We start from the raw sequence: 21,332 nt of genomic DNA, 5'->3' as shown, positions 1-21,332 counted from the left end.
AGGTGTGTAGACGCTACCGTTTGGATGGTTTTGTATACTGAGATAGACAATATAAATATGAAGCTCTTTCGCGTCATTCAGGACTGGTATCACTCAATCAGAACAAACAAACTTCAATTCTAAATCCAAATACCAACAATCCTCACATTCTGTACCTGAGCTCACAGTATCATCAACGCCCGAATTACCTGGTCCACTGGTGCACGCAGCAATCCACCATGCAGACCTCATTATCTGCTACTGTTTGCCTTAGCCTCCTCCTTCCCGCCGTTCCCACCCTTTGCAACCCTCTATCTGCAGGAACCTCGAACACTGATTCCATCCGCCATGAGGATGTTCGAATCCAACCATTGAAATCGGTCAACACCGCCCATCCGCTCGCAGTACGCGCCCCCGACGACACTTCGCTCTGTAAGAGCGACGAGAAGATATGCGCCTTCTGGTGTATTCCAAAGGACCAGCACTGCGGCTGGAATGACGGCCCGCACCCCTGGCCCAGGAGCTTGGACAGCCCTGACCCTTCGCAGGAGTTGACAGCACGCTCTCCTGACGGCTGGGGGTGCTCCGACGATAATTACCGATGCGGTATTATGTGTATTGGCAAGGATGAGCCATGCAATAGTAAAACAGGTGGCTGGGATTGGTGGCGACGGAGTCTTGAGGAACATACTCATGCTTTGGCCGCGCGCTCGCCTGATTGGGGATGTTCGGAGGACAACAAGCGATGCGGTATAATGTGTATTGGCAAGGATGAACCATGCAATAGTGAAACCGGCGGCTGGGGTTGGTGGCCAAGAAGTCTTGAGAAGGACGATTCTCATGCTCTGGCCGTACGCTCGCCTGACTGGGGATGTGCGGAGGACAACAAGCGATGCGGTCTACTCTGTATTCCAAAGGACGAGAAATGTGACCATAACTATGGGTGCTCTGCCGACAACAAGCGGTGCGGCTGGATGTGCATTGACAAAAATCAGGAGTGCAATGAGGAGACTGGCGGTTGGAATTGGTGGCGAAGGAGTCTTGAGGAGGACAATACTCATGCTCTGGCAGTGCGTTCGCCTGATTGGGGATGTGCTGAGGACAACAAGCGCTGCGGTATCATGTGCATTCCGAAAGACGAAAAATGCGACCCGAACTACGGGTGCTCCGATGATAACAAGCGGTGCGGCATGATGTGTATTGACAAGAATACGGAGTGCAACAGTGAGACTGGCGGTTGGGATTGGTGGCGTCGAAGCCTTGAGGCCAATCCCCATTCTCTCGCAGTGCGCTCACCCGATGGCTTGTGGTGCTCTGATGACAATCAGAGGTGCGGCTGGATGTGCATTTCCAAGGATGAGCAATGTTGTGGCAACCAAGGCAGCTGCGGTGCGAATGAAGAATGCCACAAGAACGATAACGGGGAGTATGGCTGCTGTGCCAAAGGAGAGACTTGCACAAACAGCAATGGCACCTGGTTCCATGGCGTCAGGCAAGTTGGCAATGATATCAAAGATGGCGTGAAGGATGTTGTCGGTGGTGGAGCTGCTGATTTGCGGCCTGGGATGGCTCCTGTCTGGATGTTGACCTCTACCTTTATTGTCGCTCTGCTGCTTTAGATGGTAATGGCTGGACCGGCATGGCATTCAGGACGATTGGGCATATTGGGAACTGTCTTGTATCATTTTTCTTAGTTATTTCTTTGCATGGTTACCTGATTGAATGGCATCCACACCATCCTGGAGATGATGTGGCTTTTCGATTTATTGCTTCCTGCGTAAAGTATCCCTGATTAGCTCTTGTAGGAGTAGTACCCAAGTCCTAAGGAGTGGCTAATCTTATGGAGTGGAAGTCTGTTGCGTCACGCAGTGGATGGCGCCGCCATTCAAGGCGATGTCTTCGAGATAGATCTGGACCACCTGTCGGATTGGAAATGGCTTTTGGAGTGTTCGTATGGACATGGTATCAGCCTTCTCAACCCCAAAATGTGGAGAATTAACTGCACCATTCACGAGCACAAACTTCACGTAGGTCAAGCATAAACCCGCAGCAGAGGGAATAGGCCCATCCATGCGCGCTTCTTGGATGTGAAAAAGTTCAAAGTGCCGTCTTTCACGTCTGTAGCTCGGCTTAGGAACTCCGAACTTGTGCCATAGGCCGCTCTTAACACATCGTTATCTGAACTTGGCTTGCTCAGGACAACTTTATTGGGAGCCACAAAGTGGGCCCAGATATCGCTATGTGTATCGGTCAGTTCATAATACTTTAGACCAGACAGCCACATTATTTTAGATAGACTTAACAGCCTTTGAAGCTCGTTTTAGATTGTCACTCGGCTCACGCTCGGATTACGGTTAGGGTTGTGAAGGGAGCGTTCTGTCGCTAGAAAGGTTATTTCTCCGTCGGTCTCCAACGCGCCGCCTTCTAGAGCGATTGAAGTCTCCACATGGGGAATGTGCCTATCCAACAGAAACTCCTTCGCGAGAAGTGTATTGGTAGTGGAGGGATATCGGCCGTCAGCCATTGAAGGTAAGATCAGCCCCGTGCAGAATCGACCAGGCCGTGCCTTCACTCATCACAAATAATGGAACTACATCGGGCATCCAGAATTTCAAGTCACCCATTACAATGGCTGGGATCTCCAACCCATGACTGTCATAGTCTTGGGATACCCGTGCGGCTTCAGGTACCTCGGTCGCATGAACCAGAAGAATCACAGTTTGAAGCTGGCAAATAGCCTTCGCAATACCGATGGGCTCCTTCTTTATACGGGCAATCTGGCATTTCTTGTAATTTAAGTTGCCAGCCCGGCCAAGCCATGATTATCTTCCTATGGCAGGAAGCATGCCCTTCAAGGGTCATGTAGAACCTCGCGTGAATGGCCATGGTACTCAGTGGCAACGCAAGGGATGGCAAACAAGGAACAAGAATGTATGAAGGAAAGGCCATTCATCAGAAACAAAGTGGGTGATCAATATTAGGCACAGTTTCATATTTAATGCATCCCCGTCAATGTTGGAATGCAATGCTGGGACCCTTCACTCCACCTGTCATCAGATGAAATACATTCAGCTTCCAGTCTATACCTCCATGAGCTACTACTGAAAGCAATTACAAAAAGCAAACCAAAACATTCTACTCATAGTCCCTGTCCCAGGCCACAATATTATTAGATTCTCACCATCAGAGAGTCTTCTCCTAAGACATTACAACTGCTCCTCGACTGAACAGTGAACAAATTCCATAATGGGTGGCTACCTGAGCTCCAACCGGACAGCTTCGTCCACTACTAACAACGAACAACACAAACCACCCAAGAGCGACGCCCCCCTCGAAAAGGGCCGTTTCACCTTCCCCCCAGAATGGCATCCACATCTCGCAACCATGATGGGCTTTCCTTCGAGAGCCTCCTGTCTAGAACCCTTATGGGAGAAGAACTGTGAGGAGATCGTTGACCTTGCCGCTGCAATTGCAGAGTTTGAGCCGGTGCGACTGTATACTCGTCCTGAAGATGTTGAATATGCCCAGGATCTCATCAACAGGAAAGTACGCATCCCGTCAAAGATGCACGTTATTCCCGTCCCAATCAATCACTGCTGGGTTCGCGATACAGGCCCAGTCTATGTCCACGATGCCACGGGAGACCTAGACGCGCGGCAGCGGCTAGCTATTGGCTTCAAGTTCAATGAATGGGGGAATAAGAACGGGTGGGAGGGGACACATGGCCACTACCGCTATGGCAACCCCTCGATGACCAAGAAGGAATTGCAGGAGAATACTGATTTCGCATTCAATGTGATATCTTCTGATCAATTACCATCCCCTGTGCAGCGAGTTGTGCCCAAGATCCGAACTGAGGGCGGGGGCTTGGTCGTTGATGGAGACGGCACGCTCATCGTCGCGGAAAGCTACATGGTCTGTGAGCAGCGGAACCCGGGGCAAAGTCGGGATGAGATTGAACAGGAATTGCGACGCCTCCTGGGGGTTGAGAAAGTGATCTGGGTCCCTGGGCGCAAGAATCTCGACATTACCGACTGTCATTTAGACGCCGAGGTGCGGTTCGTACGGCCGGGAGTAGTGGTCATGACGCGCCATAGCCCTGACGCAGTGGATGGACCGGAATGGATCAAATGCGGGCAGGAGATCTTGCAGACCTTGCGGAGCGAGACTGATGCTAAAGGACGGCAGTTTGACATCCATTTCATCTACGAGCCAGACCCCAAAAGTCTTGGGATCTCGCCGAAGGATGAGTTTGTGTCGTCGTATCTGAATAGCTACTTCTGCAATGGTGGGCTTATCATCCCCGCGTTTGGATCGGAGGTTCACGATCAGAAAGCTCTAGAGGCCTGGCAGTCTCTCCTACCAGACCGCAAAGTGCGACAAGTTCCTCTTCGTACGATCCCACTTAGTGGAGGTGTTATCCACTGCGTTACCCAGCAGGTGCCTGCACCACGAGCGTAAAATATCATTCTTTCTACATATGAACTGCCTTGTGTGGTATGCCAGTCTTGTCTGGTTCTCTGATCACTGTATAATATTGCACTCAATTCCAGGACGTCTTGCTGAATCCGTCATTTACTATTGTTTCTTCCACCAATCCTTTTTAACGTCTCGTCATACGTGGCTAGGTGGGCGTCCAAGTATTCCTTACATGATCAGCTGTCTTATAAAGTTTCCCCCTAATATGCACATTACATGTTCCGGTAGAGGAAGGACACAAGCCCCATTCCTACCAAGCCTTGCGGCGTAGCAATAAATATGAGGCATTTTAGAACTTGCGGCATTTTTCGGTGCATGGTGTTATGTTAATTTAACCCCTTCCCGCAAGGCTGGAACAAGCATAAAACATTTTAAACTACCTTCAATGCACGTTGTGACGTGGACTGGTGGTCTGGCCATCATACTCTTAGCTACTACTCTAGGAAAATTCCAAGAACGGATTATATGATCACGAAATATACATACTCCAAGCACACCATACACAAGGAGAAATGCACATATACGGCATCTGGAACGACGTGCACGGACGCTTGTGGGTATATATTCATGGCTGTCTGAAAAGTCCCTCATGCAAGGGATGAGGGTATGATTGCAGGTGAAGAAGGTAGGAGTCTCATCCGGTCAGCGCCGGATCCGGTGATGCGGCAACCTGTCATTCTGAACTGTGCCTCCACGGCTCCACAGATGATGTTCTCGGCGACAGAATAGAGGCAGACGCAGCTGCTACCTGTCTCGATTTGCAGGTTTCATACATTTTAGACTGTGGTACGACATTCGCTATATCGACTGAGCTGTGCATTGTAAAATATAGAAAAACGTCGTGCATCCCTTGTTGCGGATTATTCTGACATCTGGATCATGAGTCCTCTAGTTCACCATACTTCGCTCCCATCTGCTTTCTTTATGTGATCAGCATGCCAAAAACAGAAGATGACCTCAGGTCCGAACAGCTGGTCAATCTCGCCATTGAGTTCCAAACTCAGAGAATCAACAGCCGCGTGCCAGATGTTGAAGATAATCCATTCTTCGTCGCAGACCTAGGGCAGGTTACGCGTCAACACAGAGGCTGGAAGCTGAACCTTCCCAATGTCCAACCATTCTATGGTAAGCTGTCGTTTGTCAACTGAACAAATGGAGGTTCTAAGTGCTCAACCAGCGGTAAAATGTAACTCGGATGCTCTGTTACTTCGCTCCCTCGCAGAACTGGGCACCGGCTTTGACTGTGCCTCGATAGAAGAAATGCGTGCCGTATTGGCTCTGGGCGTCGATCCATCCCGGATCATATTCGCCAATCCGTGCAAGCCGGCCGCGGCGCTCAACTACGCCAGACAGGCTGGCATTGTCACCACGGTCTTTGATAATTTAGATGAGCTCGAGACAATACATGCCTATATGCCCCGTGCACAACTCTTGCTGCGTATTTACGCCAATGATGTCAGTGCCTTGATCAATTTTGGAGACAAGTTCGGAGCGCCGGCAGGTATGACTAGGGCTTTGCTAAAGCGGTCAAAAGAACTGGGTCTTGATGTTGTTGGGGTTAGTTTTCATGTTGGTGAGAAGGCCCTGCTCTTTTTTGTGGATAATATGACCTAGGCTAATAGCCGAGGAGGTACCGGCGCCAACGATTTAAACTCCTTCCGAAAGGCCATCAGAGATGCGAGACAGGTCTTTGACCAGGCCGAAGCCCTAGGCTTCAAAATGAGGATAGTTGATATCGGGGGCGGATTCCAAGACAAAAACTTCGGAGAAATAGCGCGCACAATCCGTGACTCGTTAGCTGACAACTACCCCAGCACCACCAGATTTATCGCAGAGCCTGGTCGGTTTTACACTCGATCTGCGTATACCCTAGTCTGCAGGGTGATATCCCGGCGGCGACAGATTAGAGAGGTATGCAAGGATCAGCCGGACATGTTATACCAAAACGATGGACTGTATGGGAATTTCATGAATTGTCTGATGGAGAAAGAGATTTTCCATCCCATTCTTATACCGGATGACAGTGTGTTGGGGGATAGGGAGGTCGGGCCTCATAGGTATACGATCTGGGGGCCGACTTGTGATGGATCCGACTATGTTGTTCGAGATACTACTCTTCGGTGTGAGGCGAAGGTCAGGGATTGGTTGGTGTATAAGAACATGGGAGGTGAGTTGAGGTTCACTGATTGTGGACAAGGCTGATAGAGATTACAGCGTACACTAATGCAACAGCTACTCGTTTTAATGGTTTCTCGAGTAATCTCTTGACTTTATACGTGGACAGTGAGCTGTGTGGCAAGTTTGAACCCCAGATATACGGCTGAGTACTTAGAAGACAGGCCCACAGAACAGATCAAATCCAGGGTCCCAGTTACTGCCATCATCTGAGTGAAGTAAACTGTTGATTGTAAAGTCGGAATCAAGGAGTTCCGGGAAAGCCCACGAAACATCGCTGCTGCTTCCACCGTGGTTGCCACTCGAGTCCGGTGCGACATACGAGGGGTCAAGGATTTGGTCCAGGATGCGGGTCAGTTTCGCCTTGACCTTCTTGCAAAATCCCAGATTACCACTCCCAGGCCTAGCTACCCAGCTTAGGCAGGAGATGTAGAGGGTCAACTCCCGTATTACCTCTGCCCGGGGCAAACCAGGATAGGTGGGACGACCCAGTAAAGGGTTGGAGGATTGGAGTAACTCCGTCGCAAGAAGTTCGGCACTGGGGAGACCGTATGGTAGGAACTGCAGCGTGCGTTAGCTTATTAGTGAAGGGCTCATCGTTCTAGTCTCAACGTACAATGCTGGAAAAGTCACTTCTGACCTCTCTTGCTCTTTCCCGGTGTTCATTGATCACCAGGACGGTGGAGAGGATCGTCTTTGCCACAAGGAGAAGCTCTTTGGGCTTCTCATTTTGGCATTCTTGGGTCGCGAATCGATGCAACAGGAAGATTGAGTGAAGGTAATCCAGATAAATGGAGAGAAGAGCGATAATATCCTGGCTGGGCATCTGTTCATACCACATGTCCGGTGAATATTTCATATGACTAGGACACGTATCCCAAATTGATTGCAGACTTTGCAGGATATTGCTATAGACGTATTAGCTCAAGTAATGGTGCTGGCCCTTCAAATACCTCATACCTTGTTTTTCCCTCGATGTCGACGTAATTAACCCCCAGGTGTAGCTCAAGAATCTCCTCTCGGACTGTCGCCAGAAGGAAGCGAAGACGAACTATAGTAGCGGGACGTCGTTTTCCGTCAGTATTCCACCCATTGCTATCTAGCATTTGAAGACTGCGCTCGTAGTCTGGAAGATCTATGTCATCATCAATGTCCAGTGGCGGCTTTAAGACACAATAATGTCGAGTCATTGAGGGTGGTCGACCAAGTATTGTGGCAATGGTTTTATCCATACTATATACTACGGCGAAGCATCTCCTCTGCCACAGGTCGATAAACCCCGGATACTGTCCGTAGGATGTTGTATTGGTGGATTCCCGTAGCGTAAATACATGAAGAGAGTTCCCCAAGCGAGGAGTATAACCAGCGGCCTAGACGTGAAAGGTCAATACTACTCTCGCAAGAAACAGGGCCGTCACAGCTCCATACTTGAGTCACCAAATCTCTGAGAGGCAAGCATCATCTGATAATATTTCAGGCACACCATGAGCTGATTGACAACGGGCAGTGCATTGCTCAGTGGTAAGAGTTGGTCAATGACCTCTAGCATCTGCGCGAGAGCCTCATCCTTGCTTCTCTGCTGGGGGTCAATCTGGGTAACATCACGCTCAGGCATATAGATCAAGCCCATGATGGCAATCTGTATCACGCTGCCGATGGTTTCCCACCTGACATTCTTCCCACTGATCCAATGGCTCAACTCACCGGCATGCATGGCAAATTTGCGAGGGACTTGTTGGTAGGAGTTTTCAAAAACACGAACAACTGTGCTTAGTCTTGATGGTTCATCTTGTGTCATATAGTCCCCAAAGGTATCCCATAGCATATCGAGCGCGGGAAACATAAGCACTTCCGGAATAATAGGCGAGCGTCCAAACACGTACACCTTTCTCACTAAGCCGCTCACGAGCTGTGCATTATCGGCCAGGAAATCCAAGATCTTGAGTCCGAGATCGAGTTGCCGCGGGTCGATCGTATACGTTGTACGATCAGTGTCTGCTACGCCAGGGTCACTATCACTAACGCCCTCACTCATCAAGGAGCGATAGCTGGTTGGGCCGAGGAAGCCAGCACTCTCCAGTGGCGGCGTACTCACCACGACCGCCTGCCCATGCGATGGAATTAGCTCCAACGATCCCGGTGGGTGTACATCACGACTATTCCAAAGGAAGAATAATGAGCAGCAGGTTCACAGTCATTCAGAGAAGCGGCAAGACCCACGATGCGGGTGATCCGGATATCCTTGGCTTCCGTCGTCCTCTGCTCTTGGTTTCTGATAGAGGTCGAAAAGCCCTTGTCATAGGCGCCGGAGCATAAATACATACAGCATTCTTTTGTGCACATCGACCGCACTTGGGCAATGCGTGGTCGCATTTGGTTTTCAACTTCCGACATGCTTCACACGAACGTCGGCTGCCATTACGACGAAACAAGCTTTGCGAAGGGGAGTCCATAGAAAAAAGGGGGGGGAAATATAAATGAAAACTTATAACATAATTAGCCAGAATTATGCATGCCTTAGTTCAGGCTGGCTGGTATAGTATGATAGTATAGTAGGAATGGAATTGTGGTCGTCGGGAAGAATCAGAAAGACGGAAGTCCGGTCGGAGGACCCGGAGTAAAATTGCCTAATTCGGAAGACCATCCAGGTCCACTCCGTTGCTTGATTTTCATCCAAAGTTGTTGCCTTCTGGAACTTGGTATATAAACATGCGATTCATAGCAAATCTAAACTGGGACATACTAGTGAATGTCTCTAGTTCGTGGTCCTCGTGTTGTCTGTTGACACTAAGTTACTAAGCTTGTTTGACCGGTGAGTTCTCAAACATATATCTACTAACAACTACAACTAACTATATAATCATAGTTTTTTGCACAGAGATCCACCTGCCTACTCATGCGATGAATCAACACTCTCATCAAAATCCTCCCAAGGAAAGGGAGAACCGAGACCTTGAGCAAGCACAACCCGAGCATGAGAAGAGTGGTTCAGAGCCACCATCGAAACTTGTACAATACCAGACCCGGACGCCCCTTCTCGAAACTGGTACTGACAAGCTCAGGTGAAATGGGAAGGTCTTGACGATCCCGAAAATCCAAAGAACTGGAAGACAAGCAAAAAGTGGATGGCAGTGATTACTGTGTCGTGTTTTACATTCATATCCCCAGCCTCATCCTCCATGGTAGCGCCTGCCCTCAGTACCATGGCGAAGGAATTTCACATCCACGACGAGATCGAGTCTCAAATTATGTTATCAGTCTTCGTCCTGGCATATGCTGTCGGGCCACTTTTTCTCGGCCCTCTCTCAGAGATCTACGGCAGAGTGCCCGTCCTCCAGCTGGCTAACCTATTCTACCTTGTATTCAATGTTGTTGGGGGAGTAGCAAAGTCCAAAGGCCAGATGATCGCGTTTCGCTTTCTTGCAGGACTAGGGGGTAGTGCTCCTCTAGCTGTAAGTTGTTCTTCCTCGCCATTTAAAGACGTGTCTAACTAAATCTCAATGTGTACATAGATCGGAGGCGGCGTATTGAGCGATCTGTTTACATCCGACGAACGTGGAAAAGCCATAGCTATCTACAGTCTTGCACCTCTGCTCGGCCCAGCCATAGGACCCATCGTGGGTGGATTCATAACAGAGAATACCTCCTGGAGCTGGATTTTCTACGTCACATCCATCGCCGATGGCGTGATCCAGCTGTTCGGCCTCTTCTTCCTTCGCGAGACATACACTCCCGTGCTGCTCAAGCGCAAAGCCAAAAGGCTTCGTAAGGAAACCGGAGACCCCGGATACCAAACAGAGGCCGAGATGTCGCACGACCAAACTGCCCTCCACATACTACGTGGTTCCCTAGTCCGTCCCTTCAAACTCTTAACCACGCAACCCATCGTCCAATTCATCGCCGTCTACATGGCCTTCATGTACGGCCTAATGTATCTCGTGATGGCCACATTCCCCACTCTCTGGACAGGCTCCTACAACGAGAGCATCGGCATCGGGTCCTTGAACTACATCGCCTTAGGTCTGGGCTACTGGGCCGGCTCCCAGATCTGCGCCCTGCTGAATGACCGCATCTACCGCAGACTCAAGCAGCGAGCCGGACAGGGGAAGCCAGAGTTCCGGGTCCCGCTGCTCGTTGTCGCCGTCGTGTTCACGCCCATTGGGCTTTTCATATACGGCTGGACCGCCCAAGCACACACGCACTGGATTGGACCGGATATTGGCGCCTGCGTCTTTTCCATCGGTATCATCACCGCTTACCAATGTATGCAGACCTACATCGTGGATGCTTACACGAGGTACGCGGCCAGCGCACTGGCCGCGGTAGCTTGTTTACGTTCGCTGGCTGGATTCGGGTTTCCGCTTTTTGCCCCGTATATGTACCAAGCGCTGGATTATGGCTGGGGGAATAGTCTTTTGGCCTTTGTATCCATTGGACTCGGCTTGCCGGCGCCTATCTTCTTGTGGCTCTATGGTGAGAGGCTGAGGAAGATAAGTACATATGCTGCTGGCTGATTGCGATGCGCTGTTTCGCATCTGGGTTCTGACAGGCAGATGGGATACGTGGGTGAATTTTTAAGAGCTAATCGAGAAAAAAACTAAATATATAGATGTATAGACATACATACATACCTACATGAATAAGAAGCATATAATATTATCCCCTCACTGCCCATCAACTATTACGACCTTTCACGCTGGCTAATTCGCAGTTATCGTCCTACTCGGATAGAGTCATATGCGGCAGATGCCAGAACAGAACTACTTGTAATCGCAGATTCGGAATCTTGGAAGAATAGGAAAACATAGCTCAGTCAATTGTCCTCAAGTGCCAATCTAAATAAGTAGGCAGTTTGCTATGAGGAAGAGATAATCCAGGATCCAATCTCCTGCCACATATATGGAATAAATCAACTAGAGGCCTTTAGCGAACTGACACGACGCTAAAAACATAGAAAGAGAGACAGGAGCAAGGTAGTCAGAAATCCAAGAGCCACTTGATTAAGTAAAAACAACAGGAATTCTACTATCCTACCATCGATTTTATTGGATTTCTAGTCTAGACGGATACCGGTTCGTCGTATGAAGTCGGCCTCTGACTCCCTTTCAAGTGCTAATGTAGATACGTTTTATACAATCTTAAACTCCTGAATACTCCTGACCCTTGTTGATCATCTGTCGGTACTGCAGTATCATGTTGTGCAAGTTCGGGCTTACTTTGAATAGGTGCTTATGAATTAATATCTGTGCGCTGGGAGGGTAAACCCCCCATGTATATGACAGGGCATGAAATTTGCCCCGGATATCAGAGAGAGATACTGTAGCCATGGAACATTGCACTTCATTATTGGGGTGCTCTTTGAAGGCGGGTGCACGGCCAGCACATGGATTTCCGACTTGGCCAAGTCTAGGGTACGATATAGTGGCTCCATGGAAGGTGATTTGATGAGAACATCTCAAGTTTGCGATTGATGGTCACTGGCACCCAGGATAAAAAGAGATGAATGAGAACCCCAATAGTGGGGTTTTTACTTGGCAGGTCGGGCCAAATGTCCAGAGACAATCTTAGCCATTTTTGATCATTTGAAGCTATATCTACGTACCAAAACCCACGAAATCAGGATTCAGATAAGAGCTCGAGTAAGAGTAACCGGCAGCTGCCTGTCCTGATACGAACAGCCTTCCAGCACAATATTGAGTAGTCGCTTCAAAGAAACAATATGTACAACGTATACCAGGGCGTTATTTACAGTGTCATATCGTTGACCAGCGTCCGTGACATGTCGCAAAGGATGCAAGGAACCACGTCATGCAAGGTTCATAACCTTCTTCAAAGCTTTCAGTGAGATGGGTTTGACCATGTAGTCATCCACACCGGCGGCCAGCGCCTCTTGCAGGGTCTCCGCTGAGCCCAACCCGGTGACAGCCATGATCCGCGATGGCTTAAGCTTCCGTTCCTTCTCATACAGTCGGATGTGACTTGTCGACTGAAGCCCATCCATTACGGGCATTGATATATCTAGGTTTGTCAGACAGGAGCGCTCCTAGCATAGGGATCACAACATACCCATCAGCACGTAATCATATCGTCGGGGTGAGTCTTTGTATTTATTGAGGGCTATCAATCCGTCTGAGGCAGTGTCGTAGCTGCATCCTAATTTGCGGAGGAAGGTAGACAGGATCTACCGAGGGAACCGTCAGTACACAAGCAATGGTCACATACATCGTAGCCAACAGTACTTACTTTTAAATTGATGTCATTATCATCAACGACGAGACAATGTATCATATCAGGGTTCTGGGGCGGCTGTGGAGCACGAAGAGGCAGTGCTACTCCCTTATCTTGTGGAGCGTCTGGACTGGCTGGTAATATGAGCCCCGGCGAGGGACGCTTTGACATAACTAGCTCGTCTGGAGTGGGAAGAGGAGGACTGGGATTTTCAAGTGACTTTAAATAAAGTTCCTGTGTCCTTTGAAGCACCTCTTGGAATTTTGCCGGTCCAAACGGCTGAGATACACGGATCGCATTCGGTGGTAGGTCGTGTAGACGAGGCTCTGTACCACCCAGAATGATGAAAAGGTGGATTCCGGTTTTCTCGCGAAGTTCACGCGGTAATTGGCCGTTGCTTGTCGCCTTAGCGTATTCCTCCTCTTCAATGATGGCCACATCACCGTGAGCATTTTCTATAGACTCCGCTATCGAAAGACTCCAACCGCATTGCGCCATCAGCACGGGGGCCAATGAGCTCCGAATAGCGAGTTTCCTCTTGGCCTCGACAGCCAAAATCCCTGTGGGGGTTTCCTTTATATCTGGATATCCTTCGAATCCAACCAGGCAGGCCTTCACCGGAGCGCTAGACATGGAAGTTGAAGAGGAATAATCACTGGCAAAGCGTTGAACAGGGATGTAGATGTCAACCTGTGTACCAACACCAACCTCACTTCTAACATTAACATGCCCGTCCATGGTGTCAACTAACTGACGCACAATGCTGAAGCCTAGTCCCAGGCCTTCCGATAAAGCATTCTCTTGTGCGAATGGGGAAAAAAGCTTGTTTCTGAGGAACATCGGATCAATACCTCTACCGGTGTCTGTCACACAAAGATGAGCATAAACTGAGTGGGGGTCCGACTGCTTCATGACTTTAGAGAGAGAGACCTCCACAAACCCAGCTCTTGTGAATTTCAGCGAGTTGCCGAGGAGGTTCATGACAATTCGTTTCCAAGCCCCCGCCAGGGATCGCACTTTCCACGCATGCCGTTCCTCAATGCGAACAACAACCGTCGTTTCGTCGCTGGAACCATCGTTCTTAGGAGTGGCTAAGGGGTCCACAAAAGGCACAGTCGCTTTAGGTACCCGTTGACCAACATATTGAACCCTTGTGGCCTCCTCAATCAGGTTAGCCAGGTCAAAAGTCGTCGCCAGACTGCCGTCGGATGCTCTAATGCGGCCCTCCCGTGCGGCGTCCTCAGTAGTTAAATTGTTGATCTTGGCAAAATCAAGCCTGCAGGAACAATAAGCAAGTTGAAGCAGAGGTTTTGTAAGACAGATATTTTCACCCACAGATGATTCAATGTATCAAACAAGGCCCAGCCGCATGTCTTTAGCATGTTCATCCAGTGAAGCTGGGTCGGTTGAAGAGGAGTACCTTCGAGCACTTCTGCGCTAGCTAGGATGCCATGTAGCGGCGAGCGGAGCTCATGGCTAACTGACGAGATGAAATCGGATTTGGACTGTTGCGTGGTGGACCAGTCGATCCGAGCCAATTCGGAGATAATGGAATCTCCGAGTACTCTCAAGTACGGCAGGTCGTACACTCCTAATGCACGATCGCTACCACGAGACCACGCAAGGGTGCCGGCAACCCACCGTGATTGCCTCCAGCACCACAAGGGCGACCAAAGAACACTGTACGCATCTGGAATGTGGTGACGGAGCTGTCGGACAAGGTCACGCAGGTGTTTGGGGTTCGCCCCATCATCCTGTCGTATTCCTCCATCTGATTCACATCCATCCTCATCCGCCCATTCATGGAGATTAAAGAACTGACCCTGCGGAAAAGTTGCAATCAATTGGCTGAGAAGTCTCTCGGTGACCGCTACGGTATCAGAACCTGTGGGTGACGGTGTATTTTGAGACCAGCCCAGCACTTCACATGGCTTTTCTGCGATTTTGGATAGTGATCCTACCCCCGGTAAATCAAGCGGACTAGGGAAGGGGTCGGCAAGGAATTCTGGATTTGCTGTGGTGGGAAGCGGTTCCCAACTTCGAGCCTCGTCGGCCGATAGCACCCTAACTCCTTAGTTAGCGACCAATCCAGTGCAGCAGACAATAAATACACTTACACGCCCGAGTTACATCGACTCGCATCAAGGAAGAGTACCCCATCTAGATCCAGGGAATCCTGCAGGGAGACACTAGCCCGAGTAAAGACCCGAGCGATTTGGTCCGCATTTCTGACGCCGCGTTTCACCGACACCGTGGGCGGCTCCTGGCGCTCTGGTGCAGCCTCCCGGGGGCCCAAAGTCTCTTCAGCTGGCGTTGGTGCCGCGGACTGTGATGAATTGTAACAAAAAGACGACGTCCTGGTTTGTTCGGAGGACGTCACTCCTGAGAATAGCGACGACAACTCCACCTCGGACGCAGTCGAACCGCTCATGATCGGACCCTCTATGTTTCCAGATCCCCCAGCACCTGTGGTGGGGAGACTCAGTGACGATCGGTCGCGAGAAGAGTTGAGTGTGTTGAGCGTTGATTGTTTGCTGGTAGGCAGGGGCACCTCGGCCGGGTCGAACTCCCCATGGTCCTTGACAAAATTGGTCAGGCCTTTAATCAGCTTCTCCGTCCGATGATGATCAATCGAGATGCGGACTTTATCAAGATGTAATGCTACCGCATCAGCGATCTCTTTCAAGGCATCCACCTCTTCTTCTGCAAAGTGCTCTCGTGGTTTGTTGTCCACGACACAAAATGACCCTAGCACGACGCCGGAGGGGCTAAAGAGGGGCACCTCGGCATAAAAGCGGAAGTAGGGCCATCCCACTACATATGGGCGATCTTTGAAGAAGTCCTCTTGGGTGAAATCCTTGACAACAAAGCGGGAACTATTCGCGATCATGTTAGGCGTCTCGACTGCCTTAGACATGTCCTGGCCGGTAAACAGGGAGATAGTATGCGGGCACACTCCCCAGGCAAGATCGATCGTTCGCACACCAAGGTAAATTGCATCATCTGGGGCATGCCGATCCTTGTCACGTAGCGAGATGGAGCCAGTAGCCTCTGCGATAAGATGCTGGTTCCCATCATCGATAATGGAGATAAAGGCTCGATTGCACCCGAAGCGCAACACGGCCAATTGACTCAGGGCGGTGAGGGTGATGTCCGAGGACAAACGAGGTGAATCCTCGTCAGCATCTTCTTGTCCTGCTGTGGTCCGCTCCTTGTTGTTGGGCTGCGGAAGGGAGGGGATGCGATCGAGGGTGCAGTAATACCTGTGTAGTTACCGACGACGGAAATGATCAGCGGATCAACAACCTTACAGGATCACCATTGACTAGTACTATATTAAGTGACTTACCTGGATAACTCTCTGATCCTTTCACGTTCGGCATCTGTGGGGGGAGGCCGCGGAAAGGAAGCTGCCATCCTCACATATCTTCCAGGGAAGTGTTGTTGTTACGATTGTGGAGGAAAGAAAGAGAAAGGGAAAAGAAGTGAGAGGAACCTGACTGCCTGAGGCCGGAGTATCGGGTCCTGAGGTACACCAGGATTCCCTTGTTTTGATTGGCCGGGGCTGGGTCTAGACTCGTCTGGAAACATGGAAACCAAGAAAAACGTGTCGGGATGGCAAGCCACCCAATCACCTGACCTATGTGGCTTTCGCTGGTGGACCCGATGACGTAGAATCTCTCGAGATTTATACTGTTGTTCACCGTTGAGTACGGAGCGACTCCCCCACATCGCCCCTGCAAACCATTGTCCCTTCGGCCGAAATGCTGATTTACGATACACAGTACACTTGTTCCTGGCTAATAACACGCTAAATCTTTGTCAAACATTTAGTGACCTTATAGTATAACTGAATCTGCCCTATTCCTGGGGTATCGATTGTGTTTAAATCACGTGATTGATTAGACACCTGAGAAGACCAAGGTGTTCATTCCCATCCCCTTGACATTTCCATACAGCCTAGTTCTAGTAGTGGGATTTGTATAGCTCTAGAAATCACTCTCTATCCTCATCTGAGGTTGTCTGGTGGAACTATGGCAGAGCACATAAACACTCACCGATTCCTTCGTTGTACCCCCACAACATATATAGTAGTTCTAAATTGAGATGCGACCCGAAAGACACAACATTTACTGGATGAACGTCCACCACTTTCCCAGTAGTTTCCTTTTACCCAATGCTGGATGTGATTCACACTGATTCTAGGTATCTTCTTTCAATGAGGCTGTAAACAAAACCATGATCACAAATAATGAACAAAGAGGCCGCGGCAAAAGCCCTTAGTTTAAGAGCGCTTCTATTGGTACGTGAAGTATGTACTGGGAGATAAGTAATAATTCATATTATTTCCCGAGCCTACACCTATGATCTGGAAAGGCCCGTAGCGACTCCAGTAACAATGTCTATTGTTGTACACGGTTTCACAATCCTTTACTCTGATAGACATTATAACAATAGTAATGCCCCCCATCAATGGGATATTTCAGCCGCGTAGAGCAAATGTATGCAGTGGAAGTACTGGAAAGCCGCGATATGCATAATGAAATAGATTGCATTTGGAGTCGACTTGCAACGTATAAGAATTCCATCGAAAGCCTGCCGAGTTGAGTTTCCAGTGCCTTGACATCTATCATACACTGCTCAAGACCCAACTCCGCGACGAAAAACCCAATTTCCCAACATCTTCTTTAACCTGGTTAACCAGATTCAGAGACTAACAGTATGGTCGTCATCTACATCACCTATGCCTACAGCCCCATATTCACGACCGAGAGAACCATATTGAGGTCCGCACACAGCCATATTAGTCACGACATGTTCTCACTGTCGTGGCATCCGCCCGAAAACGACCTCCCGCCTGGTAGGCAGTGTCGAGGGATCTCCATCAATCCTATCTGGACAGGATGGGACGTTAACCATCACTGGCTGCGACTGACTGTTAAGGATCGCGCGTTGGAGGAACTTGCTGCAGAGTGGAGAGGAGAAACTGGTGAGGAGTGTATTTGGAGGACTCTGAACGAGGGTGTGCTTCCCCCAGAGAGGGAACTGCGCATAAGACGACGAAATAGAGGACGGAGATAGTGGGTCTAAACTGATAGGTTGCGCAGGTTTGGAGTTGGTAAAAATGGCATTCATAGAAGAATTTTTGCTGGTCTTAGACAGACAACAGATCATAGACGAAAGCAACGAATATTTGTGGTAGCCCATGCCATGTTAATTGGCGCTGGTCATGGGGAAACAAATATAAAGAGGCGAGCTGATCAAACTTGCACCCGTGACGTTGGTAGATGACAACCCTTCTGAATGAACCGGGACACTATCTGGCTCCAGAAAGTATGTATGTACGCTCCGTCTTGAGCTTCCATGTCAAGATCGCGAAGGCTTCCAGTTCATAGGGAACGACAGACCATGCTCTGGAGATTAAGACTTGTAGACATAGACTATTCAAGCACTTCAGTAGGCTTTCTATGCCGCTTCGATATTCGCCCATCTAAAGTCAATTGCTTTATCTAATTGACCTTTGTGATGAGAGGACCCTTGACCATGAGGTCACTAGCATCTTCAGAATCCTGGTTATCTAGCTTCAAAAGCCGCTTAAGCACGTTAATGGTACTGCCCTTAGCCCAAGGCGGCCTACATGTCAGGCAAACATGATCAGAGATGGAGAATGTCTCTGGAATGGCTCCATGAATTGTTAAGGTCCGCATATATGGTTCGAGATCCGTGTCATCTCCACAATAAACGATCATGGACGGGTGTGGTCTCAGTTGCAGCTTCATGTTGCGGACTGGTCTCTTAGAGGGTCATAATTGGTTGAGTTCCTGGCGTTGACAGTGATGATATGTCCAAAACCGGAGAATTGCTTCGGAGAACGCCGTTTCAGTCCCATCGTAATGGCCTGGGGGGAAAGCCAATATAATCCCCGGAATGATATCTTGAATAACCTAATGGCCAAGGTCCACGAGTGCCAGGGCAGCAGGTTGACCCCGTGTCTGTGACCGCATGTCGGCATTCGATTGTTTGAGCCAAGTCCTCGCTGCGTCGATATCATTCCGGAGAGCACTTCTTGAGCGCTGCTAATATAAGATGAGTAACAGTGTTCATAGATGAATGGACATCTTGCAGCCTCTTCATTACTTCAATGCATGATTCAATGTCTGTCATGGTTACCCGTTGCTTTACCGGGGAAGAGGCCTGAACCTCTGCCAGGTGGATTATCATCGCAATCAGAATAGTTGTAGAACCAATAATCGGGAGCGAATGCAGAAGGTTCATGTCATCTAATTCGGTGGCGATCTCGGTGATCTGCCTAGCAGCATGCTGCATGCGGGACGTCGACGATTGGAATATTTGCGACTGATACAGCACGCAAACCACTCCCTGATAGATCATGTGCAAGACGTTGCGGTGGAGCGTAACTAGCGGGCTTTCGTGGCTGCCGATCCCAAACACTGTGGGAGGACGTTGAGATATGGGTGATAAGGAATATTCCCAGTCGGTTAATGCCTTTTGAGACATCCAAATACTGCTGAGGTAGTCTGAGTGGTGCTTGTTCGGAGACTCTGGTGGCGTGGCGATGGCATCGGAGGATATTTCCGCTGAGTTGCGCCTGGCCTGCACGTTCAGCACTCTTCTGATGCACAAACATAACTGCGCTTGAGAAACGCAGATATCGGCCAGATATTTTTGAACTTCGACACAACGAATAAATGTGCACCAAGGAAGCAAGAGTTGGCTGTCCATGCTTATGTGACCAACATCAAAGTCATCTTCAGTTAAGAGGGAAACGTTGAAATCAACACTCCGAATCAACGGCAGGCATCTTAGCCTAAGGGCGATCAAGGAGTCCGCCATATAACACGTCCAGGCAACTCTTCTGTGAAGCTTCTGATTGTAGTGTCTAGCATAACCGGTGGGAAGGTCTCGAAAGAGCCCCATCATTAGCGCCAGCGAAATGGCAACCTCAATCCAATATCGGCTATCTTTCCCGTCCGTGGCTTTGGCTCGGTGTGTCATGAGAAGCAGGGCTTGAAGAGTTGTGAGTGGATCCGATTCGTAATGCGATTGGTACAAAAGCTATAATGTGGTTAGCATGAAGAAGCCTTGATGAAGTACGTTGGGAGTTACAAACATGTGCTTTTTGGAAGAAAGCTTCATGAGCTTCCTCACGGCTCGAGTAGCCAGCCTTTTGAAGGTCGTCAAGATCGACAAAAGTGGTTGCCGAAAACATGATAGCTTGGAACAGGAGCAAGCTGACCTTGCCTTGACTACCTTCTTTATTGCTCACACTATTGATAAACGTCCGCCAGTTTATGATTGGCATAGTAGGCAAAACACATTCGAAGAATGTTTGTAGTAGAGCTTGTTGAAGTGGAAAGCTTGGTAGGGTCAATGCCCCTTGTAGTAAAAGTTGTTCATACCTATCCTCACCTATAGCTGTTGAGATTGGCCTCACAAATCCCGGTAAATCGCTTGCCAGGCATGTCTCAGGAGAAGATGACAGTGATTGAGGGGTTAGGTCAATGAACACGTTCCTGGAATCCTCTTCTAGATAATCAAGTAGTACCTCCATTTTCGACGACCGGAATTTGAGCGATTTGGAGGTCGGTAGAGCAGCTTAGCAGGTGTAGTCTTTGTGGTAGGTCAATGAATTAAAAAGATATCGATCGTCAAGCTTTGCGCGTGCCAACCCAATGAGGCAGAAGGGCTGAAAACATAATTTTGCCGCCTAAAGCTATGAGCCAAGTCTTCGGATTGGATTGAGAAATATACCCTGAGAAAGCTGACGCAGATATAAGGACCCCTGCTTCGTCCATGCTAGATATGTGCCGCTGTGAGACAGGAGAATGGATTTGTCAACACGGAGAGAATAACCAGCCGACGTTTCCTCGGAGGCGCACGGAGCTACCCCGTATCTACTCCGTCACCGAGGACGTGTAATGTGGGGAAGATAGTCTGGGGGAATGGAATCGTATGGTCATTGTGGTTAACTCTAAAACCTAGTCGTAATTGCAGAGCCAGCTCAGCTGCCTTAAGAAGTGAGATACGGTGTGGGCTTAATCGTTCGTCTCCCAAAATTGTGTTAAGATTTTGCAAGACACCACGGAACCGCGGAACCTAAAATGTAGAGCCAATTGACGTCGTCTCGGCAACTTATCCAGAATTTAAGGTTATAGTGTCTAAGCAATTACAATGGTCTGGTTATAACTTTGTATTAAAATATCTGCGGTCAATGTGGGATCTATGTGGGATCTGATGAGGGCGTATTTGTGGCCCGCGGGTACCGAGGTAGGGGTTTCCTTGTTGGGTCTAGCCCATTGCTGAGTCTAGAATAGCTCGCCAAGAAAGGAATCGATATCGTCTGTAAACGGTTAGGCTGTCCCCAGATAAACTCGGTTATCCTGTATAGGTATGGCCCTGGAACCCATGAGCATCGTTCCAGCCCTAACTTCAGAGGATTAAGCCTTTTC

The 21,332-nt window shown here is 49.2% G+C and overlaps 7 protein-coding genes across 7 annotated transcripts; 4 read left to right on the top strand and 3 right to left on the bottom strand.

Annotated features, from left to right (window-relative positions):
- Nucleotides 1–218: 218 nt before the first annotated feature.
- On the top strand, nucleotides 219–1,598 carry ANOM_002296 (uncharacterized protein; the record flags this gene model as incomplete). The annotated part of the gene is made up of 1 exon (XM_015547553.1): nucleotides 219–1,598. One exon carries the CDS (start codon nucleotides 219–221, stop codon nucleotides 1,596–1,598), a length of 1,380 nt encoding a protein of 459 aa, XP_015410583.1.
- A 1,627-nt stretch (nucleotides 1,599–3,225) lies between these two features.
- Nucleotides 3,226–4,440, top strand: ANOM_002295 (agmatine deiminase family protein; the record flags this gene model as incomplete). Its single annotated transcript, XM_015547552.1, has 1 exon — nucleotides 3,226–4,440. One exon carries the CDS (start codon nucleotides 3,226–3,228, stop codon nucleotides 4,438–4,440), a length of 1,215 nt encoding a protein of 404 aa, XP_015410582.1.
- A 953-nt stretch (nucleotides 4,441–5,393) lies between these two features.
- Nucleotides 5,394–6,782, top strand: ANOM_002294 (type III PLP-dependent enzyme; the record flags this gene model as incomplete). The annotated part of the gene is made up of 4 exons (XM_015547551.1): nucleotides 5,394–5,583; nucleotides 5,636–6,031; nucleotides 6,089–6,625; nucleotides 6,673–6,782. The coding sequence occupies 4 exons, from the start codon at nucleotides 5,394–5,396 to the stop codon at nucleotides 6,780–6,782; spliced, it is 1,233 nt and encodes a 410-aa protein (XP_015410581.1).
- Nucleotides 6,783–6,786: 4 nt separating this feature from the next.
- Nucleotides 6,787–9,027, bottom strand: ANOM_002293 (fungal specific transcription factor domain-containing protein; the record flags this gene model as incomplete). The annotated part of the gene is made up of 5 exons (XM_015547550.1): nucleotides 6,787–7,194; nucleotides 7,250–7,541; nucleotides 7,594–8,003; nucleotides 8,117–8,737; nucleotides 8,854–9,027. The coding sequence occupies 5 exons, from the start codon at nucleotides 9,025–9,027 to the stop codon at nucleotides 6,787–6,789; spliced, it is 1,905 nt and encodes a 634-aa protein (XP_015410586.1).
- A 507-nt stretch (nucleotides 9,028–9,534) lies between these two features.
- Nucleotides 9,535–11,147, top strand: ANOM_002292 (MFS transporter; the record flags this gene model as incomplete). The annotated part of the gene is made up of 3 exons (XM_015547549.1): nucleotides 9,535–9,642; nucleotides 9,696–10,085; nucleotides 10,146–11,147. 3 exons carry the CDS (start codon nucleotides 9,535–9,537, stop codon nucleotides 11,145–11,147), a joined length of 1,500 nt encoding a protein of 499 aa, XP_015410585.1.
- A 1,292-nt stretch (nucleotides 11,148–12,439) lies between these two features.
- On the bottom strand, nucleotides 12,440–16,278 carry ANOM_002291 (hybrid sensor histidine kinase/response regulator; the record flags this gene model as incomplete). The annotated part of the gene is made up of 6 exons (XM_015547548.1): nucleotides 12,440–12,651; nucleotides 12,700–12,814; nucleotides 12,877–14,137; nucleotides 14,197–14,925; nucleotides 14,979–16,124; nucleotides 16,211–16,278. The coding sequence occupies 6 exons, from the start codon at nucleotides 16,276–16,278 to the stop codon at nucleotides 12,440–12,442; spliced, it is 3,531 nt and encodes a 1,176-aa protein (XP_015410611.1).
- Nucleotides 16,279–18,806: 2,528 nt separating this feature from the next.
- Nucleotides 18,807–20,434, bottom strand: ANOM_002290 (fungal specific transcription factor domain-containing protein; the record flags this gene model as incomplete). Its single annotated transcript, XM_015547547.1, has 4 exons — nucleotides 18,807–18,938; nucleotides 19,045–19,938; nucleotides 19,994–20,150; nucleotides 20,283–20,434. The coding sequence occupies 4 exons, from the start codon at nucleotides 20,432–20,434 to the stop codon at nucleotides 18,807–18,809; spliced, it is 1,335 nt and encodes a 444-aa protein (XP_015410610.1).
- Between the last annotated feature and the right edge of the window lie 898 nt (nucleotides 20,435–21,332).

This window comes from Aspergillus nomiae, assembly GCF_001204775.2.
Source record: "Aspergillus nomiae NRRL 13137 chromosome Unknown contig00026, whole genome shotgun sequence".
NCBI classification, from domain to species: domain Eukaryota; kingdom Fungi; phylum Ascomycota; class Eurotiomycetes; order Eurotiales; family Aspergillaceae; genus Aspergillus; species Aspergillus nomiae.
This window is presented reverse-complemented; position numbering and strand designations above follow the sequence as displayed.